This window comes from Podarcis pityusensis, assembly GCF_964106645.2.
Source record: "Podarcis pityusensis genome assembly, chromosome: 6".
Lineage (NCBI taxonomy): Eukaryota > Metazoa > Chordata > Lepidosauria > Squamata > Lacertidae > Podarcis > Podarcis pityusensis.
The window spans coordinates 31,240,731-31,268,158 of record NC_138030.1 but is presented as its reverse complement, the minus strand read 5'-3'; the positions used below and the strand labels follow the sequence as shown (position 1 = coordinate 31,268,158).

At 40.8% G+C, this 27,428-nt stretch overlaps 1 protein-coding gene, 1 long non-coding RNA gene and 1 pseudogene across 3 annotated transcripts; 1 reads left to right on the top strand and 2 right to left on the bottom strand.

Annotated features, from left to right (window-relative positions):
* The first annotated feature begins 354 nt into the window (after positions 1–354).
* LZTR1 (leucine zipper like post translational regulator 1) lies at positions 355–26,393 on the top strand. The gene is made up of 20 exons (XM_081010588.1): positions 355–662; positions 795–857; positions 3,635–3,691; positions 4,285–4,364; positions 4,916–5,024; positions 5,834–5,917; positions 6,734–6,791; positions 8,206–8,345; positions 9,433–9,634; positions 9,824–9,934; positions 10,770–10,862; positions 11,694–11,789; positions 12,387–12,570; positions 12,841–13,010; positions 13,176–13,332; positions 18,202–18,328; positions 20,210–20,359; positions 21,221–21,326; positions 22,395–22,475; positions 25,231–26,393. Exons 1-20 carry the CDS (start codon positions 496–498, stop codon positions 25,345–25,347), a joined length of 2,352 nt encoding a protein of 783 aa, XP_080866714.1. The 5' UTR covers positions 355–495; the 3' UTR covers positions 25,348–26,393.
* Positions 14,741–16,839, bottom strand: LOC308479502 (tigger transposable element-derived protein 1 pseudogene; annotated as a pseudogene). The gene is made up of 2 exons (XR_013991426.1): positions 16,533–16,839; positions 14,741–16,034 (listed from the first exon to the last, which is right to left on the bottom strand). The product of XR_013991426.1 is annotated as a tigger transposable element-derived protein 1 pseudogene (transcript).
* LOC308479762 lies at positions 23,864–25,217 on the bottom strand. Its single transcript, XR_013987813.1, has 2 exons — positions 24,739–25,217; positions 23,864–24,683 (listed from the first exon to the last, which is right to left on the bottom strand). It is a non-coding gene; the product is annotated as an uncharacterized lncRNA (long non-coding RNA).
* Positions 26,394–27,428: the final 1,035 nt, after the last annotated feature.

The window sequence follows — 27,428 nt, the reverse complement described above, 5'->3', positions numbered from 1 at the left end:
GTTTCTTGCATTAACTCTCCACCACAGTGCTCTTATTTATCTTTATGCCCATTTCTGAAGCAAACATCCAGGTCTTGTCTGGCGCGCTGGGAAGAAAGAGCTGCACGTCTGGCCCGGTAGCACCTTTGATGGAGCGGTTCCCAAGATTTTTATTAAAGCTCGGGGTCTTCTTCGTTGCGTCTGTTCTTTGGGGCATCTCTGAAACAGACAGAGGCAAAAAAGGCCATTTCCAAGCGACGTTTCTGCGCGACTACTTCATTCCGCGCCCATTCCGCGTTCTAGTTTACTGTCCAGCCCTCCGAATGCCGGCGTCAGAACGCGCTTGGCATGCTGGGGATTGTAGTCTCACGTGGCCACGACGACGACTAAAAGCGCTCCTGGGTAGCGTCAGTTCCTCTGAGGCGAGACGGGAATGCCGGGAAGTGTAGTTTCTGCTCCGCCCTGGCCTCTACCGGCCGTCGTTGGCCCTCCTCGTCCTCCTCTCTTGCCCGGGCCATGGCGGATGCGGCCGGCTCGGGCGGGCGCTCCAAAGTGGCGCCCAGCGTGGATTTCGACCACAGCTGCTCGGACAGCGTCGAATACCTGACTCTGAACTTCGGGCCCTTCGAGGCCGTGCACCGGTGGCGCCGCCTCCCGCCCTGCGACGAGTTCGTCGGGGCTCGGTGAGGAGGCTGCTGGGCGGCGGTGTGAGGGGACGGGGGGTTGTCGCTGAGGGGGAGCCCTGAGGGGGCGGCGGCGGCTGACGGGTTACCGGAGGGATAAATAAGGCCGTTTTCTCTTCTTCGTCCTCTCAGCCGCAGCAAACACACCGTGGTCGCCTATCGAGACGCCATCTACGTCTTCGGCGGGGATAATGGGTGAGTCCTCCTGCCGGGAATCGCGGATACCCCGTTGCAGGCGGCAGTTCATAATCCCCGGGTCTTGATCCCCGGTCGTCTTCGCGTAGGCGAGGCTGATGCCGCGGTCGCTTTCTCTCTCCCTTCCCTGTGTGCCTTATAGCTGTGCGATGGGGAGGGAAGTTTACACAAACTCCCCAGCCTTCCGCATCACTGTCTCCCTACCAGAAAGGCTCCCCTGTGGAATTGTTGCTGGTCACACGCCTATATTCGCAGGAGCCCCGCTGGGGGGCGGGGGGGGGGAGCGAGTGGCAACCCTAAACCCAACTGGAAAGTGTGCAGTGATTGATGGGGAAGATTTTTTTTTCCCCGGAGAGATTTGCCGTGGAAATCAAAAGCTACGCATGCAAATAAAAATACTTTGGTTTCTGATGTTTGGTATCTAAAACAGGAAATAGGGAAAAACAAAGAGCAGCCCAAAGGAGCTGAATTTGCTGTTGCTTGCTGTTGTGATTTGGGGGTGAGGGTAGGGGAAAATATATACAGTATGTATATATATATTTACATTATTATTTCATTTTATAATGTATATAAAACAGAGAGAACAGTTATAACAACAGACAAAAATTAAAATACGAAAAACAAAGCTATAAAATAGGCATGTAGCAGTTGCATGTGAGTTAAAATAACAAATAAAGACTTATCCACTTTATCAGATCATCAAGCATCCTTCCAGCTTTGCCAGGCTTGTGACAGCGGTTGCCCTGAAAATGGTTCCTCTGTATGCATCATATAAGAATGCCAAATCATATTATAAGTGTCTAGAGGTTCGGGGGGCGCGCGTTACTGGATTGTTGTTTTTATTTTGATTATATATTTTGTGGTTTTATATTTTGATTTTGTTCTGTGAACCGCCCTGAGACCTCCAAGTATAGGGCGGTATATATATATTCAATAAATAAATAAGTCCTTGTCCAAAGCTCAAATTATGTGTGATTTTAGAAACTTTTCACAAATTACAGCTAACAGAGATCAACCTCTAGTTTTGCTTTCTGCTGAATATAAAGAAGTTCTGACACAAACTCCACTAAGGAAGCAAAAAACCAAAAGCCTATTTATTATCTTTTGGTTTCTTATGTTTGGTATCTAAAATCTTTGTTTTAGAGCAAATCCAGGCAATATGGGAATAATAACAAAGTTATTATGGGTAGTATTAGTATTGTGGGTAGCATTAACAATCAACACAAAGTTATTGGCAGCATATAAAACTAACAGTAAAAACTGAGTATTGCCTTGTCTCCAACATCATTCCCCACTCTCATGGGGACAATAATATTGAACTGTATAAGCTGCTTCCTCTTAGCCCATTCCCAGCATTATGCCATCTTTATCCACAATCTAGAATATAGCTGTCCAATAGTATTCAGCAAGAACTGTTGGCAAGGCTGTTGAGTGGTTTAGCCTACCAGGATTATATTCCTCTGATCCTGCGTTGACTGCCAATTTGCTACTGAGCCACATTCAGAGTATTAGTACTGTGATGACTTGTCAAGTCCTGTACAACTTGGGATTTAAGTATTTGGAGCATCGCCTTACATATTGACTTGCTGATGTGGTAAGATCATTGGTGGGGGACAATAGAAGTCTACTATGCAGGAAGCTGGGAAAGGGCCCGCTCTGTGGTGGCATCTCAACTATAAAATGCTCGAGGGTTGGGGATGATGCCTGCAAATTACTAAAATCATGAATTTTCCTTATCGTATGATAAGCTGTCATTATTGCCACTGTAATAAAGAGAAGGCAAAGACTTCAACGATAGCTAGGAAAAGTCATTTGCAAACAAAATAAAACTCTGGTGTCCTTGTGTTGTCATATCTCTCCTGTAACTGCTGAAACTCGGTAAGATATTAGTAGTGGATATGCTGGAAGAAATTTATGTTTAAAAGCATTTCGATTATAAAATTGGATCTTGATTATGGGATTCAAAGCAAGTGGTAGAATTATTGTGGTAGAAAATTGCAATCTTGACTTAGTCCATGTTGAGGGATGGCAGATCTGTATAATTTCTCAAAGCAATTTACTAATAGAGACAAATGCACATTATATGTGTGTGGCAAATTAGTTAACAGTAATTAAACCCAAATTATGATAGGCATAGCCAGGACGGTTTCAGCAAATAATAAATGTGTAATATTTTAGCAAATCAGTGTAATAGCTGGTAAAGTTAATTGTAATATAAACAAGTGCTATAAATAGCAACATTCGCATATATTGCATAGCCATTGTTTGAGTTAACCATGGTTCAGCAAACTTCAAGCCATCTCACAGATGAGAAAACACACTATGGCTTGTTTCACCAAATCTTGGTTTGTGTTTTGTCTGCTCTTGTCTTATACCCCTGTAGCTTGGCAAAGTCTGGGGCCGAGTAGCCAAACAAACCAATGTTCATCAAGATGGTTGTATTCAGACATAATGATAGGCCATAGTTTAAAAAAGCCAAAATTTGTAACCCACCAACAAACAATGGTTCAATATTTTGGCTTGTTGCCAGAAAACAAATCCTGGTAATCCCATAGGCTGGTTCAAATATTCAAACAAACTATACTTTGGTTAAACAAACCAAGGCTTTGTGTTGTGAGTGAACCAGGCCAGTGTGAATTACTGTGTTTGCTCTTATTTGTTTTGGGTACAAAGCATCTCTTTTGTACTTTCTGCTGCTTAGAATGGTTGGGGACTAAAAACTAAATAACGTGTTATATCTGAGGATAACTGTATATATTATTTTCCTTATTCTGAAGGAAAACCATGTTGAATGACCTATTGAGATTTGACGTGAAGGACTGTTCTTGGTGCAGGTACAGCTATATTTCTAGTGAATATTTCATATATTATTTTGGCATCTATTTTAAAGCCTAACCAATTAGACCTTCTAAATGGATGACAAAATTAGATATTATTGGCATGCTGCATTTTTTTAATGGCTAGTGTATATTTGATAACTACTGTGGGTTTGTAATCAAATTATGTTGATGTGTTTTAGATGGGGAAAGAAGGGCAATTTTGAAACTTGTAATAAGGCCTCAACCCTTTTTTATAAAATTAGGATACAATCCTAAACTTGGAAGTTTGCTAAAAATCTATATTTACAATAATGCTTTCTTATAGTAAAACAAAATATATCTAGTGGCTGCTGTTTTCTGCAGTTCAAAGACTCTAAAATGTTCTAAGAAAATTCTCAAAATACCACAAATTACATGCATCTGTAAAAGTGTGAAATGAACAAATTATTTAATCAGATTAGAGTCAATACTGCAATAGAAAATGCACTTAAAATGCACACCAAACTATGAATATTTAAATATCCTTACAAATAAAATATTGTAAAATATTACAAAATATTGTAAAAGAGTACTCTTGCATTTGTACTGCTTTGTGTTACATTGCGCAGGGCTTTTACTACAGGGACCCCTCCAGCACCCAGATATCATCATTCAGCAGTAGTCTATGGAAGCAGTATGTTTGTATTTGGTAAGTTATTAGTAAGCTACATCATTATCTGTGAGCAAGTCTGAATAAATATATGTTTGAGGTCTTGCTGGATTTGTGAAAGTGCTGTCCAGCAAATACTAGTGCAAGAATTGACAAGTGGAATCATAAAAGTGTTTGTGTCATCATATAGTAGATAATTGCCAATTTGCCAGTTTTGTAGAGAGGGCACACAACTTAATTCAAATGGGTAGCATGAATATGGATATCCAAACAAACAGCTTAATTCTTGATAATTTATGTACAGTATTCAGGATACTAAAATATATGAATAGTGCTGTATTGAGCAATGGAAATTATAGATGATCATGGAAGCATACAGATGCAGTAGATCAGAAGTGTGTGTGTGTGTGTGTGTGTTTTAAAAAAGCATCAAAGTTGAATTTTGGGCTGTCTTCTCTACTGATAGCTATATAGCGGTCTGCACCCCTGTTGGTTTGCCTTGTTCAGCTCCATAATTTTATTAAATAACATTTTCAATCTGAAATCGTGCCTAATATCCCTTTTACTGCAATCACATTATCATCATCTAGGTGGCTATACTGGAGACATTTATTCCAATTCCAATTTGAAGAATAAAAATGATCTTTTTGAATACAAGCTTGCAACTGGTCAGTGGACTGAATGGAAGATTGAAGGAAGGTAAAAGCCTGTGCATCAGTGTAAACCTTTTAAAAGGAGATTGCTATTATACTATACTGAATATGATTATAAAGCCTGCAAAGATACTTGCAATTTATTGTCCTTTAAAAAAAAAAAAGCATTAGTGCTAGTCAGCCAATAAACAACAGCAATTTTTGCACTGTTTAAATTCAGTAAACTCCACTCATGGAGTTTTTAGGACCCCACCCCCAGTGCTATGCACCACAGCCTAACCCATTCAGCAGGGTCCCTGACCCTCAAGCAGTAGCATAGTGTGGGGGCCCCAGGGGGGCAATGCCCCCATGCCCACCCATCAGCTGACAGGTGCCTGGGTGAGCGCAGAGAGTGCTCTTCACACTCTGTGCCCCTGCTCTGATCTGGCGGTGGTGAGAGCTGTGTTGGTGCGCTCCATCCCTGCTGGGGGGGGGGCAAGCACACGCTCCTGCACCCAGTGCCGGCAGACAGCACTTTGGCCCTGCCCTTGAGAGCCTTATGTGGGGACTGCCATGTTGTGAGTAGGGGGACACGAATGTTACCTTTTCCCTTCTTCTGGCATTTCTCTAGATCCAGTTCGTAAAGTTTAGATACTACTAACCACTTCTTTAGGCATCAAGGCACATATTGGGTGGTGGCGAGATATTCATTGGAAGTTTACTCAGTGGACTAATTGAAAATAATGGATCTAACTCAGATGTGTTCATTTATTTCATTGGGTATGTTCAGAGAAAAACTTAGTTGAATACCACGTATTGCCTTTATTATAAATGTGTGTTCACGTTGTCATGTAAAATGATCTGTTCTTATTTCAGATTACCTGTTGCCCGTTCAGCTCATGGTGCAACAGTCTATAGTGACAAATTGTGGATCTTTGCAGGATATGATGGGAATGCACGGTAGGTAGCATTTTTCTGGTCTCTTCTGGTTCACACACAATAATCCAGCTTCAGTGTTGCTAAATATGAAACAGGGTTTTTTGTCTTTCTGAGTTGTAACAAAAACTCTTCTCTCTTAGGACATCTGTGCTAGAGCCTACTGTTTTCTTAATTAGTATTTTAAGTTAAGAGTCGGACCATGATGATATCTAGAAACCTGTAGTTAATAAGACCTGATCTGGCATGTGTGCAGCTTATTGGGCAACTGAAACTGATGTGAAGGAAGATCAAATAACATATTTAAAGTAGTTTTGAAATATGTTCACTGTTGGGAATTGATAATTCCCATCCTTTAGAGCCTCTTGTGCAGACAAGAACAAACTAGAAGTAATATACTTTGTGCCAAATGCCTTGCTAAGCACTTTTATTTATTTAAACATTAGAAACCACATTTTCATAACATACAGAAAGGCAGTGTAACTCATAAAATGAGGCGAGAGTATGAGTTCCACAGAACAAGGCTTGCCACACTGAAGGCTCATTTCCTAATAAAAGGCTTGCTGATGTCAGGAGTGTGGGGAGCAGCACAAAGGAAGTGGCTAATTCCCATACTGTCTCTCCATTTCATATTCCCCTCTCCCCACAGCTGCTTTTTGTAGGGGGAAAGGTGAGAGAGGTTTGTAGCATGCATGTTTCTGTAATGTCTAGATTGGTCTTTATTCAGTCTCCAAATTGGAAGGAATCTTATTATATATGTGAAAGCAGTAAAATATACTCCAGTCGGTTGTGATCAGCTTTTAAAGAGTATTTTAAAATTGATCTTTCCTCTTGATGCAGACTCAATGACATGTGGACCATTAGTTTACAAGACAGGGATTTAACTTGTTGGGAAGAGGTAAGAGGAATGGATATTTTAAAAAGTAACTATTCATTTTAATGCTTGATATAGTTTGTGTCACTTACCTGATCTAGAAAAGCTTAGTCTCGTCAAAACTAAATTCCTCGATAACAGTGCAGGTTAACCATTTCTCCAGAACCCCCTGATGGCTTTGATATACATTTATAATGGAGCATTTGCCACACATTTTTTATTGAATCCAAGACTCCACAAATTGTGGACTGGTTTGGGTTATCACAGAGCCATATCATAGAATCATAGAATTGTAGAGTTGGAAGGACCCCAAGGGTCATCTAGTCCAACTCCCTGCAACACAGAAATCTCAGCTAAAGCATCTAGGAGAGATGGCCATCCATTCTCTTCTTCCAAGTTCTTTGCACTTGCCAGAGAATTGGGGAAGAGGGAGCTTAGCAGCACAGCATGAGTAGCCTTTCTCTTCCCCCGCCTCCTTCATGTGGAGAGGAAGGTGTCTTTTAGTGCTGAGCAAGGGTTCTTGCTAGAGAACCATGGATTCAGAAGGCTGTTTGGATCATTCCCAGGTTGGAGAAAATATGGAATAGCATGCTTTTTAATTTTAATAAAAGGGGAGATGCATTCAGATGGACCCAAATAGCTTGATCCACCAATAGTTATTGCTTACATACTTTCAACATTTCTTCACAATAACAAGGGCTATGAACTTACTAAAGCTGAATGTTTTCAAAGCTTAAAACTTTTTCAGGATTCTGAAATCTATTCCTGCATATTTGCATGACCTAAACTCTTACATTTTCGTACAACTGAACACCTGTGCTGCTATCCTTCTCAGTTGATGTCTTTACTACTTAACTCAGTAGTTTAAGTTAAATAATGACTGAATTTTATATGTTTTGGTGTAGTAGTAAACAATGAATAGTTGAATTTGTCAAGAATATTCTTGATCCATATGCTTCATTGTTACAATATAATTTATCGCCAACATTCAGTGCAAAAACAGTTATTGGCAATATCTTATTATTGAAGTCTCCAAAGTTTCAAACTTAGTTCATCATGTGACACTGATAGTAGAGAACCAATGTTCATAACTAGGTGTGTGCAGTTACTTCGATTCCACCTATGTATTTCCTGGTAGATTGTACCTTAAGTAAACAAGGCTGCAGTCCTATGCCTGCTTACATGAGAGTATACCTCGTTGACCTCAGTGGCTCGTATTTCTTAGTGGATATGTATAGGATTGTACTGCAAGATATTAGTAAGGTTTGTGTTTTTAATACATTTGGGGCATGTTAACAATTGCATGGTTTGCTAAGAACATAGTTGTTGTATATGTTTTGTATATGTATATGTTTTGAGTGAGCAGTCCAAACTTGAAATTGACCTTTGACTTAATTTCAAGATGAAATATGGGCTATTTTGTGTTGCTGCTTTTCAGATTAAGCAAACGGGCGAGATTCCTCCTTCGTGTTGCAATTTTCCTGTAGCTGTTTGCAAAGAGAAGATGTTTGTCTTCTCTGGTCAGAGCGGAGCAAAGATCACCAATAATCTTTTTCAGTTTGAATTCAAGGAAAAAATGTGAGTATCAAAATACCCAACCCAAACCAAATTGTGCCTGAATTAAAAATAATACAGGAACAACCATTTTGTGCATGTTCAAAGCACATGTGATGGTGCATGTGTGTGTCATTTTTGGACCCAGACGAGGGTGTAAAAGGCAGAGCGGACTTATGCGTGCTCTGCCATCGCACGTGACAACCAGGAAGGAAACCCCCACTCAAATTGGGGGTTGCCTGTACTGTGAAATAGAAGCAGTTGAAGTATTTAATGTGATTTTTATAATGTGCCCACAAAATATTGGGGGGGGGGTTCAGTTCAATAGGAAAAAGTATGGAAATACTAATAAAAATGTAAAGGGGGCTGTAGCTGCAGCTGATTATCATTTGGACTGGGTGGAGCAGTTTTAAGCCTCTTCTTCCTACCCCAGCACTGTGTCTGCTTTTATATTTTTTCTGCTCCCATCAAAGTTAGTGGGACCATGAGAGTATAAACACTTGTTTGGGTACTGAATTAGGCCCCCAGTTTGGGAGTAGCCATCCCTGCTTTTGTATAATAATATTGTGAAATGACATCATGCATTGTTGATGCATTTGACACACCAGGTTGGGGCCAGAAATCCAAAGCAGTGTAGCTCTCCTCGCCCATGAAGAACAAGGATTGTCATTGCAGACTGCTCTTCTGCTCACTTGATATATATTGGGGCACTTATAATATATGCACCTACTAAAGTCATTTACTCAGACAAAAGCTTGTACTTCTTTCCCGTATGTTGCAAATGTTTACATTTATTGCTTACAAACAAAATTCATTGTACTAATGCATTTAAAATAAGTTTAAAAGAAATAGCACAATCGTATGTCTGTTCAGAAATAATCCCACTGTATTCAGGATTGTCATTAGGATTGCAGTCTGAGTGAGTATTGCATTTTAGACAAGACAACAGATCCAAAACACGTAATATACACATAAAGAAAAGAGCTATAGAATTGATATCATACTACAGCTTGTGGTATGCTATGAGAATGAAAGATAACATAGTTGTGTATATGGATTCATGTATGTCTTTAGGGACTGAGCCACTAAAACCTTTTGTTTTCTACTTCAGTTGGACAAGAATTCCGACTGAGCATTTACTACGGGGCTCTCCTCCTCCCCCACAGCGGAGATATGGTCACACAATGGTTGCCTTTGATCGCCATCTCTATGTGTTTGGTGGTGCTGCGGACAACACATTGCCTAATGAACTTCACTGCTATGATGTAGATTCTCAGACATGGGAAGTTATCCAGCCAAGCCCAGATAGCGAGGTAAAAAAAAGGATCAAGATTTAAATCTGGTGTGGGGAACCTTTAGCCCTCCAGATGTTGCTGAATAACCCCCCAGAAAGTTGCCATCAGGGAAATGTGGCCTTTGGGTTGAAAAATCTCTGTTTTATATATTTGACAGATACAATGTCTGTTCATATTGTGTGTTTTTCCCCCGACCTCCCCTTCTAGCTGCCAACTGGAAGACTTTTTCATGCTGCAGCAGTCATCTGTGATGCAATGTATATCTTTGGTGGAACAGTGGATAACAACATTAGGAGTGGAGAAATGTACAGATTTCAGGTAACACGTTAAAACCACGTTCAAAGTTCAACCATTTCATCAACATTTCAAACAATGTTTTTTAAATAACTCATCTTGAAGCATGGCCCTGTGACCAGGAAGAGAGTGCCACATCTATGTCAACATTCATATCCATAACAATAGCATTAGGCAGCTCTCCAAAATAGTTGCCAGTATGAGTTTGCACCCATATGAATAGAAAACAAAGATGCTTAAATGTAACAGGAGCTTCATATTAATTTTTGCTGCACCTGGCTGATATATGCAAACTTCCCTGCCAGAGCATATATCCTTCTACCTGAGCACATGGCATCTCATCATAGAATCACAAGTACGTCATGGAAATGTGTTATCCTCTGCCTGCTTAGCAAAAACCTGATTTGCAAATATAAGAAGTGATGTGGGTGGCTGCTTGAACACATCTATTCTGAGATGGCTCAGTGCATCAAGCTGTTTATGTGAAATACTTTTATTCTAGCTATTCATATATTCCTGATTTTTTTTTTTTTTTTTTTGTATATTTGTGTTGATGTATGTTGAAATTCACTAATACTACACACATTTAAGATAGCTTTCCATGCAGAGTTGCCCCCACTTGGTTATATTTCAAGTGGCCACCTACACCGCTGTTGGCACCTGTGAATTAGGCCTGGATGCTTCTTTCGCACTGCTCCTGTTCAAATGTTGTAAGTCATTCTACAGCTGGCTGATATATACTGCAACAATACATTGGTTCCAATGGCAACTTTAATAATTACACTTTTGTAATACGGCAACGCAACGACAGAACTTTTCCATTTCAGACTTTTAACAGAACTTCAACTCTCATTTTCAGTTTTCTTGTTATCCCAAATGCACTTTACATGATGACTATGGAAGACTGTGGGAAAACAGGCAATTCAGTGACCTTGAATTTGTTCTTGGAGAGGTGAGTGTGTTCTAATGGAAACGTTGAGCAGAAGTTCTTTCCTTCCTGGCTAAAGAGATACAGTTGTGATACAATACTACATCAGATACTTTTAATTATATACAGTACTTTGATGGAGAGGGAGAGAAACAGATGTTGCAAATTGGCTTTTTATGTGCTTTTTCACTGAAGAGTTTTCTCTATGTATAGGTTATAAGGGTATGATAGGTTATATATAGGTTATAAGGTATGATAGTGCCATATTCCACTGTTATTTAGGAAATAGGGAAACGGAGTAGCACATTGAGTGAGGTCCAGTCAGAGTAGACCCATTGAACTTAAGTTCATTGATTTTTGTGGATATACTTGCAGTATGCTTAACGGATATTGCCTATTATCTCTGCTTGTCACTTTTTGTACCCCTGGTTTCAGGATTTTAAAGTTGCCAGCAAGAATATGTTAACGTTTGCATGATATCAACATGGATGGTGTAATATTGATGTTGGAAAATATTGAAATAATGTTAGGTTTATACTAGCTATTGCACATCTGTAGCAATCTCCTCATTTTGTACAGGTACCTCCCCATTTCGCACAGTTGGCATGTGCGTGACCGCTGATGCACATGCCATTTTTGGCACTGCAAAGGGTCAGCACGGGGCGGGCTTATGGGCCTTGGAACATAACTCCCATGTAAATGGGGAATTGCATGTATTTAAAATGAAAATAAGGGTGTTTTTTGCTGTGTCATCAGTTGTTACTGCAGCAAGTTAAAAGATTTTAAAATTCAGCTATCTGTCAAATCCTATAACTGTCAAAGAATGCAGTTCTTTTTCTCTCAACTGTTTGACAGAAGGAAGAAAGAGTGCGAGGACATACAGCCATTGTCACAGCCCGCTGTAAGTGGCTCAGGAAGAAAATTACACAGGCAAGAGAGAGATTGAAGCAGGTATGATTTGCTGAGAAGGTTTCCTTGTGGGACGATTAGCTATTATAGCCGTCATTGTCATGGCATGCATTCTGAAAAACATTTTGAAGAATTGATTCTGTGGTTAATCTCATGACTTCCAGATTTGCAGTTTCATTGACATGGCACAGCACTATCTATCAAAAAGGGTGACACATTATTTCTAAGTACCTACATGAGTTTGTCTTGATAAATTGAAAGACAGAGGCTGTCATTGGATTCCGTTAACCTGGATGAGCACATATGTCAGAATTGTTTGTTTTGTTTAAGAAACAGGATGTTTTAGGTCAGGGATAGCTCGTGTGATTATCTGAATGCTGTTGGACTATAACTGTCATTATCCCTGCACATTGGCCATTCTGGCTGGGGCTGATAGGAGTTCTAGCCTAACAACATCTGGAGAGCACAACATTGGTGACCCCATTCTAGGTTTTTAGTACCGAAGTTACGTTAAAAACAAAAGTTGGTTTGCCTGATATTATCTGTACATGGGTAAATGCATGAATGCTTTTGGGGTGCTGTTATGCTGTAAGATTGCCCAGATGGTTCAGTCTTTCCTTGTTCCCATTGTGATGTTAGAAATCTAAGCAAGATGTTGATGAAGAAGGAGAAGGGACACCCCAGATGGAGACAGCAGGCAACAATGTCAAGCTGTGCCGCCTGCAGCCGCTGCTGGAGGTGACCATCCGGGAAGCTGAAGCCCAGCCTTTTGAGGTGCTCATGCAGTTCCTGTACACCGACAAAATCAAATACCCACGCAGAGGTAGGGTAGCAGAATGGCTTCCTAGGAGAAGAATTGTACATTTTCTGTCTCAGCCTCTTTCAGAGTTTCATCACATCATAACTATGTAGTTTCAATCCATAAACACATTGTTATTTATCTGTGCTTCAAGGGCATTTTCATACTATGCTAGTAGAGCCCAATTAAGTTGTTCTTAATATTGGAACAGGGAACCTTTCCCTGCCTGCTGTCACACTGTCTTCAGTACATTAAATTAAATTATTTTTTAATATATATTTTTGTGTTGTACAGGGCATGTGCAAGATGTATTGCTAATCATGGATGTGTACAAATTGGCCCTTAACTTCAAACTCTCACGATTGGAACAGCTGTGTGTCCAGTATATTGAGGCCTCAGTCGATCTGCAAAATGTGCTTGTTGTGTGCGAAAATGCGAACAAACTTCAGTTAGATCAGCTAAAGGTAGGTGTGTGCAATGGTTAAATCCCATTCTAGAATATTCTGAGGGAGAAAAGACTTGCTGGTAGATTCTTCAAAGATAACTTGCAGGAGAAATATGACAGGCTTGTGTTTTTCTTGAAGTGGTGGTGGTTCTTCAGATGACAAGCAACTATTTGTTTCCTTTAGGAACACTGCCTGAATTTTGTAGTAAAAGAATCCCACTTTAATCAAGTAATAATGATGAAAGAATTTGAACACCTTTCCTCAGCTTTGATCGTGGAGATAGTACGAAGAAAACAGCAACCTCCACTTCGAACACATTCCGATCAGCCTCTTGATATTGGTAACGCACCTTCCTTCCTGAATGAAATATAGTTTGTGGCTCTTGATGAATGTAAATAATGACCCAGATCCTGAACATGACTGTCTCCAGTTGTTGCTGTCATTTAGTTCTGCTTGCATGTAAACAGGCGAAAGTTGTGACATGCTCATATCCAAGGTCAGAGAGGCTCTGTCAGCTTTTTCTGCTTCCACCTGCAAACGTAACATTGCACAACTACTTTAACTCTTTCAAGAGTTGATAGAGGGATGTAGAACTAAATTCAGTAAAAAAGTTATTTTGAAATAAAATGTATCTTAAGAGGATAGTGTAGTGGCACTTTGTAGTTTTTAGCGGGGAGAGAATAGAAATCTGATTGTTGGCTAGCTCTTATTGATGGTCTGACAAGAGGTTACTAAAGGGTCATGAAGACCAGAGACCCTGTTGCTGGTCTTAGTAGCTGGGTTGAGTAATGGTGTAACTTTTACTCAGATTGAGAGCTGGAGTACCTATCAGTATCTGGTTCTGCATACATACAGTGGTGCCTCGCAAGACGAAATTAATTCGTTCCGTGAGTTTTTTCGTCTAGCGAATTTTTCGTCTTGCAAAGCACGAAATCCCATAGGAATGCATTGAAATCCAATTAATGCGTTCCTATGGTCAAAAAAAGTCCAAACAAGGCCAAATTTGGTACAACAAGAGTTTATTAAGTGCTCTTTAAAGTCACACATACTGTAAAGAGCATTTCAAAAATTGAAGGAACAATAAATTAAGTTTCTAAACATGACAGGAAAAACATTTAAAAATCAAAAAAGGGTACATTACATTTTCTAAGACTCTGGGGGACCACTCGAAGAAGGTTCCTCTTCCACTCTTTGCTTCTTGCTTAAGAACCTGTCCATGGTCTGCTGCTTCATCCGCCTTTTTAGCACCTCCCTGAAAGACGACATGACCCTTGTATCAAAACTGTTCGCAAGGTCACGTGTCACGTGCTTGTTAGGGTGGTTCCGCTCTGCAAAAGCCTGCACATCCTTCCACTTCAGGCAAATGTCCCTCAGTTCTTTGGAGGACAGCCGTTCCTCAGTTGCTTCCTCCTCTTCCAGCGAGGCCTGCTCCTGCGCAGCCTCTGCCTGCAGTTCGACCAGCTCCTGGGTGGTCAGCTCGTGATCGTGCTCCTCCACCAGCTCGCTGACGTCCTCCTCTGTGACCTCCAGGCCCATGGTCCTCCCCAAGGCAACAATGTCCTGCACCACTGTTGACTCTGGTGCATCAGAGTCACTTGGTGCCACACAGTCCGGCCACAGGCTGCGCCAAGCGCAATTCAAATTTCTCTGGCTGATCCCTTTCCAGGCCGTGGTGATCATCTTCAAGCAGGTGACGATGTCAAAGTGGTCCTTCCAGAATTCCCGCAGGGTGATGGTGGTGCAATCAGTCACCTCGAAGCATTGGCGATGACCTGCTGATCCATCGGCTGGAGCAGTGGCGTGGTGTTAGGCGGCAGGAACATGATGTTGATGAAGCTGAACTCCTCCAACAAGTCCTCCTCAAGGCCTTTAGGATGAGCAGGAGCATTGTCCATCAGAAGCAAAGCCTTCAGCGGCAGGTCGTTGTCTAGCAGGTACTGTTTGACAGCAGGGCCAAAAGCAAGATTGACCCAGTCCACAAACAGCACACGTGTGACCCAAGCCTTGCTGTTGGATCGCCACATGACACTCAGCTGCTCCTTGTCGACCTTGTGTTTCTTGAAGGCCCGTGGGTTCTCCGAGTGGTACACCAGCAGGGGCTTGATCTTCAGGTCGCCGCTTGCATTGGCACAGAAGAGCAGGGTCAGACGGTCCTTCATGGGCTTGTGGCCAAGCAACTTGGCCTCCTCCTGAGTGATGAAAGTCCTTTTGGGCATCCTCTTCCAAAACAGCCCGGTCTCGTCGCAGTTGAAGACCTGCTGTGGAACGTAGCCCTCTGTCTTCACAACCTCCAGGAACTCCAAGGCAAAGTCTTCAGCCGCAGGAACATCAGAACTGGCAGCTTCTCCATGCCTGACCACGCTGTGGATTCCGGATCTCGTCTTGAACCGGTCAAACCAGCCTCTGCTTGCCTTGAAGACTTCTGGCTCGCCTGAGGTTCCTGGCTGTTCCTGGATGAGGTCTGCGTGCAAGGCCTTGGCCTTCTCACAAATGACGGCCTCAGTCACTGTGTCCCCTGCACGCTGCTTCTCTTCTAACCAGATGAGCAGCAACTTCTCGACCTCCTCCAGAACAGCTGGGCGGTTTTTCACGATCCTGGTGACTCCCTTGGCTGCATCAGTCGCAAGGATCTTCTCCCTCATCTTCAGGATGGTGCCGATGGTCGATGGGTTCCTGCCGTACTCCCTGGCGAGGTCTGTCACACGCATTCCACCGTCGTGCTTCCGGATGATCTCCTTCTTCATTTCCAGCGTCACCTTCTCCTTCTTCCTCTCGCCGGCCTCTGCAACAGCAGTCTTCTTGGGTCCCATGGCAGCACAGCTCCTAGCTTCGTAAACTCAGGAAAAAAAATGATCAGTGATTCAGACCCAAAAAATTCAAAAGCACCCAGCCACCCACCACACAGGAATTCAAACCCTGAACCAAGTCCTTGAATTCCAAGCACCCAACCCAAAATCCAAAAACCCCCAAAAAAGTTTTAAAAGTTTCACTTAACTTACGAAATGGCTGCAAATCACCAAAGTCTTCAAAATCCTCAAATGGCTGCAAAAGAAGTTTTGGAAAAGCTTTAAAAATCACCAAAGTCTTCAAAAACCTCAACTGTTCCCCCAGCCACCCACCCACCACACAGAAATTGCAAACCCCTCCCCAGCTGTTGCAAACCCCTCCCCAACTGCTCCCCCAGCCACCCACCACACAGAAATTCAAACTCAGAATTTTTTTTTGAAAAAAATCAACATGGCCCAATGGTAACAGAAAATCATAAAAATTCAAAAAAACACCACACAAACTCCCAGATTCTTGCAAACCCCTCCTGAACTGTTCCCCCAGCCACCCACCACACAGAAATTCAAACCCAGAATTTTTATTTTTTTTAAAAAGAAAGTGCCCCAATGGTCACAGAAAATCATAAAAATGCAGGAAAAAACCACACAAGCTCCCAGATTCTTGCAAACCTCCCCAACACCAAGTCCTTGAATTCCAAACACCCCAACCCAAAATCCAAAAAACCCCCCAAAAAGTTTTAAAAGTTTAGCTTACCAAAGAGCTGCAAAAGAAGTTTTGGAAAAGCTTCAAAAATCGCCAAAGTCCTCAAAAACCTCAGAAAAGGCTACCACACCGCGTGCAATGTGTTGCTCCTCGAAGTCAAGTCGCAACTGCACCTCTTCCAGCAATGCACCCTGGGTATTAACGGTTTTACGAAAAAGGAAACAAACTTGCAAGACGTTTTCGTCTTGCGAAGCAAGCCCATAGGGAAATTTGTCTTGCGAAGCGCATCGAAAAACGGAAAACCCTTTCGTCTAGCGAGTTTTCCGTCTTGCGAGGCATTCGTCTTGCGGGGCACCACTGTAGTTAGTCCCATAGCATTTTATTGCATAATGCTGGTAGAGGGCTGTCCTTAAAATAAAACTCAATGGCTTGCTGAAGAGAATCATTTGACCAAACTATAGGATAGGAAAGAGTGAAACTCTTAGATACCACTTTTCTGTTTGCAAATTCTATTTTTAAGCCGTGCAAATCCCCCTCACTACTGATGGTGATCCATTTGGTTGATTTGAGGTGATTATCTCTCAACACCCCTAGCAGTTATGCTAAGGAGGATCACAGTGTACTCTCCTATTTAACATCTACATGAAGCTGTTGTGAGTGGTCATTAGGGGATCTGGAGTGAGGTGTCATGAGTGTGCTAATGGTTCCAGTTCTTTTTCTCTTGCAAAATGTGGTGGCTTCCTGCCATCATATTACACCACTTCTGAAAGAATTTCGCTGGTGGCCAGTTAGTTTCCCGGCTAAGTTCAAGATGTTGGTACAAAGCCCTAAACAGCTTGGGACCAGATACATAAAAGACTCCTTACATACCCAATCAATTGGGGGCATCCTGCAAATACAGTGGTACCTCGGGTTAAGTACTTAATTCGTTCTGGAGATCCGTACTTAACCTGAAACTGTTCTTAACCTGAAGCACCACTTTAGCAAATGGGGCCTCCTGCTGCTGCCACGCCGCAGAAGCACAATTTCTGTTCTCATCCTGAAGCAAAGTTCTTAACCTGAAGCACTATTTCTGGGTTAGCGGAGTCTGTAACCTGAAGCGTATGTAACCTGAAGTGTATGTAACCCGAAGTACCACTGTACAATCTTATCAGGAGGTCTGTTCTAAACAGCGTTGAAATCCAGCCTTTAGTCTGGTGGCACCTACCCTTTGGAACTCCCTCCCCCGCCTGCTTCATATCAAAGAGGCACTGTTTGTTGTTTTTTTCGGTTCCTGTTGAAAACTTTCCTCTTTCACAAAACCTTCTAAGTGGAGATTTTTATCCCAGACAGTGTCTGTATTGGCTTTGAAACTGTTTTATATATATAATTACAGTTTATATACGTGCAGTTGTTTTTATATGTGGTTTTTATTGTATTGTGAAGCCACTTTGAGATGCTTCATAGGTAGTTAAATGAAATGTACTAATAATTTTGGACTAAATTTTCCTTTAATAATGTGATATTTTTCTTGCTTCCTCCCTCAAAGGAAAGCAGTATACAACTGTGACTCATTATTATTACTTATTTTATTTTATTTTATTTTATTTATTTTATATACTGCCCTATACCCAGAGGTCTCAGGATGGTTCACAGAAAATATCAAAGATTCATATTCATTTGAACTATACATTGATCCATACTTGCGTGTTACATTTATTCTCTGTATGTTCATGTTCAGGAACCTCATTGATTCAGGATATGAAGGCCTATCTGGAAGGTGCTGGACTAGAATTCTGTGATATAACTCTACTCTTAGATGGTCACCCAAGGCCAGCTCATAAAGCTATTCTTGCAGCCCGCTCCAGGTATGTTCACTTAGAGGTTTTATTATGTTTTTGTATATGCTGGAAGCTGCCCAGAGTGGCTGGGGTAACCCAGTCAGATGGGCGGGGTGCAAATATTAACATTATTATTAATTATTATTACTAGATCAGTCATTCAGTGGTACAGAGTTATACTTTCAGCTGTTGGGGCTTTACTTCCTCCTTTCATTTCTCTTAGGTTTCTGTTTCCTTTCTGTTCTCCTTGTTTCTTTTATGGCATATAGAAGTGAGTTCCTGAATGGAGTTCCGCTGCTGTTGGAATGGGGATCTCTCTTGATGTGTTATGGATATTGAATACACAGTGCAAAACAGATTTGATGTCCAGGAACATCAGAGATCCATGTTAAAATAATTGTGTCCTCTGCCCCGGTTTGGATGTTGTCTTATATGCAGAGATTGGGGGGTGGGGGGGAGTATAAAAAGCTGAAATCTGCTCCTGTTCTCACAATCAGGAGTAATGTCAAACAGTCCCTAAGAAATATAGTATCTTACCATAGCCTTTAAGATGCCACAGTGCTATTGCTTTTGCTGCAACATACTAACCAGGCTACCTCTCTGGAAAGCATAGATAACTTTGATCGTAAATTTGACTGAATACCTGTGCCACTGCCACACTTAAACTACCAACTTTTAATGGAATGTTTTGCTAAGAGAGGTTGCAGAAATTATTGGGGAATGAGAAATACAGAAGTATTTCCCCCCCCCCCCCCTGGGATAGGCAGCTTAGTGTGTTGCAGGGGAAACAACACTGTCTTGTTGCACCTTAAAAGATTAGCATATTTATTACAGTGGAACTTCAGGTTACGTACCATCCTCCTTATGAGCGCTCCAGGTAATGAGCTCCACTAACCCGGAAGTAGGTGCTCCCGGTAGCGAGCTTTTCCCCGGGATGCGATCAGAAGTCGTGCGGCAACGGGAAGCCCCATTAGCGAAAGCACGGCTCAGGTTAAGAATGGTTTCGAGTTAAGAATGGACCTCTGGAACAAGTTAAGTTCGTAACTGGAGGTACCACTGTATAGTGAAAGCTTTTTTGGACCTGAGTCCACTTCAACGGGTGTTTGATGTAAATTGGTCAGCTTGTGCACACATGTGGGGAAGAGTGAAGTTAGAGGGGAACCAAATGCAAAAAGAATATTAAGAATTGTGTAAAAGCAAAATGGATAAAGTGGCAATTGACAAGACAGTGTTGGTTATAACACAAACATCCTGGCACTGGTAAGATAATCAACACATTGTGATAAAAATCCATAAGGTTGTATCTAAAGCAACGCTAAATAACTTATTGCATGAGTCGAACAACAGATTTGTAGACGGCACAGGGGAAGGATGAGGGCATTGTTCAAGCCACATTGTTCAAGTGGAAGTCATTCTGCTTATGCAGTCATTTCGTTTGAAACCACCCACTTTCTGAAGTCAAGCTACAAGGGACAGCATTGAATTTTTTGAAGAATTGTAATACGGCATAAGCTTTCATAGAGCAGAGACTACTTTATAGATGCATGTAGTATAATCCTAAAGCAAATTTGCTGAAGGAAAGTATAGGGAAATAGATTATTAAGAAATAAATTTAGAAATGCTAGTTAGTTGGTACACATTAATCATTGTTTGTTCAAGACATGATATGGGATGTGTTTCTGAAAAAGCTTGTTAAAATTCTGCATTTTGATAAGCCTAGACTTAAGCAATTTAATATATAAAAGAGCTATTTAGAAATGCCTTAGGCCTCCCACAATCCACTTTTTTTCTTGCTGGCTAAAAATTAGTGAAACAATCTTATGAAAAGCAGACAGTAGCAGAAAAATGCCTTAATTATTTTGGCTGACCCTGTTTCTTCTTGCATCACCACATTTGCATTTTTTCCAGTTACTTTGAAGCTATGTTTCGTTCTTTTATGCCAGAAGATGGGCAAGTTAATATTTCAATAGGTGAGATGGTTCCAAGCAAACAAGCATTTGAGTCTATGCTAAGATATATTTATTATGGTGAAGTGAACATGCCTCCTGAAGATTCTCTGTATCCTTTATCTGACTATATAGGCTGGATCTATTTCCTTGATACTTTTATTAAAATGTACTTAATAGTTTAGTGTTTCCAGTTCACACATTTTTCTCAGCTATAAATATGTAAAAACCATACTGAGGTGAACAGTAATTATTTGTCAATGAATATATTGTACATCTAGGCTAAGTCTTTGAATGAATCTTAAAGGGTATAATAGGATTCTGGGGAAAGGGCTAGCTTTGCATAGTCAAACGGAACAGTAAATAGAGTATGTTTTTTGTGAGCATTAACCTAAAAGCTCAGATGAGTTCATTTTTCTTTTGTCTCTCAGCATATTCCAAACACAGTTAAGACTGGAGAATCACTGAATATTTGCTGTGGTTCTCCCATCTGGTGTAAAAATATAGGGTAGTTTTCCCAGGGCACCTTTCCCATACTTTGTATAGATTATGATATTCCTTAGTGCTGTTCCTGGCCAAAATCCTTGGACAGACAAACAGATAGTTTCAGTTTAGGAAGCCAGTTAGTTGGCAGTTTACTATAAGAATTGATCCTCTTCAAGGACACTAGTTCTGGTTTTTTGTTCCATTTTTTGCTTATTCTGTCTCTTCAGAATGTTTGAGTTCATAGAAAACCTGGAAACAGCAGCTGCATATATAGCATGGTTGATGTGGCAGTGCTATATGCATGGCCCAGAGCCAAAGACAACTTTCAAGGAGGCAGCCAGCAGCAATTATAACAATAACACATTAGAGAGAATGCAGCAGACAGAGGTCAAATCTCTGTTCATCCTTATTGCCATTCCATTTAGGTTTATGGTACCTCTGTTCCTTGCAACTTGAAACATGAATTCTCTTTAACTGGCTTTTTTAGCTACCTCTTTGCTGCCCCTTATTATTATGGATTCTACAATAACCGACTCCAGGCATATTGTAAGCAGAACCTAGAAATGAATGTTACTGTGGAAAACGTGCTCCAGGTACTTATTACCACCTAATCAGGAACTAACTGTAATTACAATTACAATTAATAACTGTAATTACAATTAGCTCCTAACGTATTTTTTTCTATGGAAACTTGTCAAATAAAAGACCCATAAATTTTTGTCTTGGAGGTTTGTAAGATGAATTCACATTCCCAGATGAACATTACGGCCACTGCCTAAAGAGGGTTAAATGCACTCCTTCCCGTAGAAAACGGTGCGTAGATTGGGATTGCATCCTACTGGCCCCATGGTGTAAAGACACCCTACAAAGTGGCTAAATCCTTAATATATTTCTACAACAGACTTGAACTGATGCAGTATCATAGGAATTGCCCCAATTACTATTTTATTTTCTAAAGTTTTGTTTTTAAAAAAAAAAATTGTTTGTTTGTTAAGTTTTATGGAATGGCCCCAATTACTTTATGACTGCCATAAGTTTAAAAATGGAGGGTGCATAATCAGTATCTAGTTCTATGCTGTTTTCTGCCTCAAATACAAGAAAACACGAAAATCCTGGGAGCGATCCTATACACAAGAAGCTGGCATAAAGCAAGCCTGGTGTAAATTAAGCCGGTGCAAATACACTAGGATTCAAACTCATTTCAGGAGTCGGGCTACAGCTGGCTGAGGCAGCCTAAGCCTAGCAGAGGGAGAACAAGCTTTTAAAATAGTGTGTTACAGCACCCTTTTGATGGCCTAATTTACACTCAGTTGCCAGTTTCCTTGACTGAGCTGTATGCAACTCCCCTTTCTCAGGGCTTACATTGGCTTAAGAGTCACTGGGCTTGGCTCAGCCAGCTGGGTCCTGATTCAGCCAAGATCGGGGAGTTCTGTTGGTGTCTCAGTGCCTGAGCTGAGGATGAGGAAGCCAGTGTAGCCTGTCTGTACTGGGAACCTCTCAGCACAGCTGGAGATCTTTTGGACCCTAATCCTACTCACCCCAGTGGATCTTACAATAGGATTGCACCATTAATCTATAAAGACTGCTCTTAAACAAACATTTAAAGTGGTTTGGTTTGTTGTTGTTTTTAACATAGTAAAAATGTAGAAACTCTGTTTCAGATTTTAGAGGCAGCTGACAAGACCCAGGCTCTGGATATGAAGAGACACTGCCTGCATATCATTGTTCACCAGTTCACCAAGGTTGGTTGGATGTTTTCTTGGGTTCTGGGCATCTGCTGTCCCCTTTCACTGCCATGGTTGAAAACAGCTTAAGGTAGTCCTCCATTTCATTCTTGTTCCTCCCTTTGGACTGTGTGCTATGCTTTTATAACTTGTCTTTAACACTGATAAATATATAGTCACTAACATGATTTTTACATGTTTGTGGTTGTGTTTTCCATTTCTTCAGTGCCTCTTTACCTTTTATTTGTTGTCTTCTTAAATACTGACTGTTCTATGTACCTTGTTTCCATGTGTTTCATTTGGCCCTATATCATAAAAGTTACTTTCTGGTAATGAATGTAAATAGAACTCTCAGTTTTCTATTCCAGGGGAAAGATCTTCTGCAACTTTGCAAAATGCTATTTTCATGGAATTGCAATATACTTTTGTGTTGGTCAAGATTTTTTAAAAAAAAATCTCTGAAAATATTCTGATAATCTAAGGAGACTTTAGATATGTGTTTCACAAGCAGGAGCTCTGCCACCCACCCCCAGACACACAGCATGACAACCTGCTCTTGAAATGCAGGGAATGTGATATGTCATAGAAAGGTCACCTGCTCAAAGGAACGAATCCTCAAAATTCCATATTGCTACCTCTAGCCCATTTCAAGAGCCCAATAAGGATGAAGAAGTGCATAACATTTAACAGCAGTGGAGCTGATTTGAAGTACCTTTGCAGTGTTTAATCCAAACATGCCTTTTCTTTCTCAGGGTTTTTTTTTGTGGGGGTAGAATCTACAAGGCTGTAGTAGAAGCTGTTGTGCATTGGGCTGATGGGCTAGTGTCTGTGATGTCACTAAGAAACTGCCTGTCCAACCGCAGACCAATTATATATATATTTAAAAGCCTGTCTTCTAACTTTAAATTAAAAATTATTGGATAAACATTGTTGGTCCACACCTGTCATCTCCGTTTCAAAGCCAGCAAGAACCCAAGCTTCCACGGTGGCTCAGACTATCCTTGTATTATTATTATTATTATTATTATTATTATTATTATTATTTAAAGAAATCTAGCTCTTTGTAGGTTGGCCATTTTCTTTGAATTATTTACATTTTTACAGTGTTTTGAAATATTTATAAAACCTCCTTCTACTGACTTCTGAAAAATATCATAAAATGAGTTCCAGAAACACCCTCTGCTTAGTCGCAGAGAGATAAAAACTAGAAGAGACTAAGGGAGATGCTTTTTTTTGGGGGGGGGGAGGTTCCATCTTCACCAAACCCGCTTGCTTAACAAGTAAAAAGTGTTTCATTATGTTGGAATTCTGTTTCCTGAACAGATCAGTTTTATTAAGCTAAAGAAAGGTTGGTTTTTAAAGAATAAAGCTTTATGCCTCATTACAAAATCTTGTTCAGAGTATAGTAAGTGTTAAATCGTGTGCCCCCCCCCCCCCCCGGAGTTTTATGTTCTGTTATTTCTTTGTGTTGGAGACCTAACTGTCCAGGACAATGCAGTACCTTTTTTCCTCCTTGATAAATGGCAGATTTCCACCAGTGTTAACAGCACTACTCTCTTTTATCCCTTGATAATGCTATTGTCCCCTTTTTGGGGACCTTTAAAGTCAAATACATATGCTGAGGGTATAATAGATTCCTGAAATAGAATTTTTATATATGAATAAGCCAATGTATTGTAATCTTAGTGAAAAGCCTTTTCCACCCTTGATGCAGAAATTGGTGGATGAAACTAGCAATATTTAATGGTCAAGAGGGTATTATGAGTTTCTTGTGATTTCAGTGGCAGGGGTTTTTTTGGGTAAAGCTTTTTATTATAATGTATAGAAAACACAGTATAATTATAACAACAGAAGAACATTAAAAGTTGAAAAACAAAGCTATAAAATAAGCAAGTAGAATGAGTAGTTGCATGTGAGTTAAAATAACAAAGTCCAAGTAAAGACACTTGTGATTTCAGTTTGAGATGCAGAATGTGTTCTTACTTTACACATACCCACACTCTTTTATTATGAATATTAGGTATTGACACACAATAAAAATGCAACATGTTTTTGATGCTGTTTGCTTGCTTGCTTGCTTGCTTGCTTGCTTGCTTGCTTGCTTGCTTGCTTGCTTGCTTTAGAAGTGAGATTGTACTGTCTACTAGGAAAAGTATGGCTGTTGCTCAGAATTTAAAAGGAGTCAATTAAAAGCAAGTCTGTTGCAAGTGCTGTGGCCTTTTGAAACTCTGGTTGCAAATGACACCAGTGTGAGGACTTTTTAAAGTAGGGAAAAGAATACAAAGTTTCAAAATACAAGGGTGCACACTTTCTTCTTTAAAAACAAAAAACAAAACCCTACAGAATCTTTTATGTTGGTTCCAATATTTAATTTTGAGATGTTTGGAAACCTAATCCCTGACTATGTAAATATGCTGGTACACAATGCTTAGTGGTCTTGTGTGTATGTTTTTGAACAAATTAAGTGCTGTATTATATTAAAATGCTATAAACTAATAATAAAAATGTACCTGTACAAACAGGATACAATGAGGCTGAAAGAAGGCATTACAAAACTTGCCCATATGCCCTTGACGTTCATCAGCTCCAGCACAGCTGTGTGAGCTAGGGATGATTAGAATTGTAGTCCAAAACATTTGTAGGGCATCAGATGGGCATGGGCTATGGTGCCTACAAAATAAACAAATATCATTTTTATTATTCTATGTGTTTCAAACATTGTTGTGTTACAGTGAAAACTAATTCCCTCCCCCTCTTTTTTTTCCTCTTGAAGGTTTCGAAATTGCCAAACCTTCGGTCCCTCGGTCAGCCTCTCTTACTTGACATCATAGAATCATTAGCAAATCACATATCAGACAAGCAATGTGCTGAACTTGGCTCAGATATCTAAGATTTCCCGTATTCTTCATATTGCACTTTTTCTTCAAGAGATGGCACTTTTCCTACCTGTACCACCAGTCTCTGTCTAACCTTTGTTACCATTCCACGTTGATCTGGTGAAGAACGTCCTCAAAGCATGAAAACCTTTGAATGTGTGAAAGGTAAATTTGAACCTGAACCTGACCACAGGGATGCAAAGAGAAGATGATACGACAGTTCTCAGGCATGTTGGCACTACTAAGAAACAAGCCTGATACAAATATTTACTTAACTTTATTACTGATAATGCCTCTTTGATTCTTTGTCCTTGAGAGCATCACATTTGAACCACGACAAGATGGTTTTATCGAAACACAGAAGTTGCTTCCTTTTCCCATCAGTACACTTCTGATGCCTGGCACATTTAATCAGGTGGACTGAGATATAGAAGCTGAAGGAAAAATGATTCAGTGCCTGATGGTTTCAGGTAATTATGAATGCAGTGGAGCAGCCAAAACTGTGTTCTGCTTCTCCGTCAGTGTAACAAGTCACTACATGGAGCATCTGTTGACAAGGTGCATCCAGCATATATTTGTTAAGTCGTAGATGTTTTTCCTTTCCCAGCATCTAAGCAGATGTCACCAAAGACTCTTTTCAAAACAATGTTATACCTTTCATTGTGTCTGTTTGTAGTTTAAAGGTTGAATATACTTTCTGAAAAGCAGAGCGGCAAAAAAATGTAAATGTTTATTGGAATGTGGTGTACTCTCGAAAGCCTTTGACGCAATCTTTTAATTAGGGAACATTAATGCCTGATATTTTGCACACTTAAGTTCTCAGTATACCTTGAAACATTCACATAGAAATTGATCAAATAAAAGTTGTCTCCTTGTTTGTCTGCATTTTTTTTTTTTTTAATATGTGTTTTCATTAGCAACCTCAACATTCCCCCGCCCCCGCCCACAAAGGGAGTATAGCTGAATTGCTGGCTTGCTTTCCTTTTGCTTGCTTCTCTACTCTCACTGTACTGCTTTTGGAAACAAAAATGTATCTGAATAAAGCAGACCTTTCAATTAACTAATAGAGCATGTTTTGCAGTTGAATCAAAATGTCAGTTACAAGTTTCAGTAACAGAGGCATGCACAGGTATGCCATATTGGAGAACTCAGAAGGTGATCTCAGGGTCCGGGTAGGTTCATATGGAAATAGGTATCTTGAGGTATTGTGGTGCTGAGCCATTTAAGGCTTTATAGGTCAAAGCCAGCACTTTGAATTGGGCCCGGAAACTAATTGGTATCCAGTGCAGTCAGACCAGGATCGGTGCAATATGCTCAAACCGTCTTAATTCTGCACAGGCTGAAGTTTCTGAACCACCTTCAGAGGCAGCCCTATGTATAATGCATTGAAGTTATCTAACTTTGAGGTTACCAGAGCATAGACAACAGTAGTTAGGCTATCCCTGTCCAGATAGGGGTGTAGCTGGGCCACCAGCCGAAGCTGATGGAAGGCACTCTGGCTCACTGAGGCCACCTGACCCTCGAGTGACACCAATGGATCCAGGAGTACCCCCAAGCTATGAACCTGCTCCTTCAGAGGAAGTGTAACTTCATCAAGAGGCAGACGATCTCCCACCCACCTGGTCTAGGGAACCACCCGCTAACAGTGCCTCAGTCTTATCTGGAATGAGTTCCTGTTTATTGGCTCTCATCCAGTCCATTTCAGAGACAAGACACTGGTCCAGAACTTCCACTGCCACACCTGCAGATGTAAGGAGAAATAGTGCTGAGGGTCATCAGCATACTGCTGACAACGTACTCTGAACCTCCGGATAACCCCACCCATCAACCTGTGAGAGAGATAACTTATTATCCAATTGTAACCATTACTTGAGCAAAGCACTTATTTTTAATAGTGGGGTTTCCACTAGATCTGACTGTCATCCATGCCAAGGTGACTGGCTCTGGAGTGATTCTGCTGAAAACTAGCAGGGAGGTCACAGCTGGCTAGGCAGGGAGGTGATGAATGCCTCCTTGTGAGCGGGAGTAGTCCCTGCCTGCTTGAAGGAGGCAGTGGTAAAACCACTCCTCAAGAAACCCTGGACTTGGAAAATCT

Coding starts and splice junctions, on each gene's coding strand:
- LZTR1 (XM_081010588.1), top strand. CDS start 496: ATGGCGGATGCGGCCGGCTCGGGCGGGCGCTCCAAAGTGGCGCCCAGC. Junction 858..3,634: donor GTCTTCGGCGGGGATAATGG/GTGAGTCCTCCT, acceptor CTTATTCTGAAG/GAAAACCATGTTGAATGACC. Junction 9,935..10,769: donor GAGAAATGTACAGATTTCAG/GTAACACGTTAA, acceptor TCTCATTTTCAG/TTTTCTTGTTATCCCAAATG.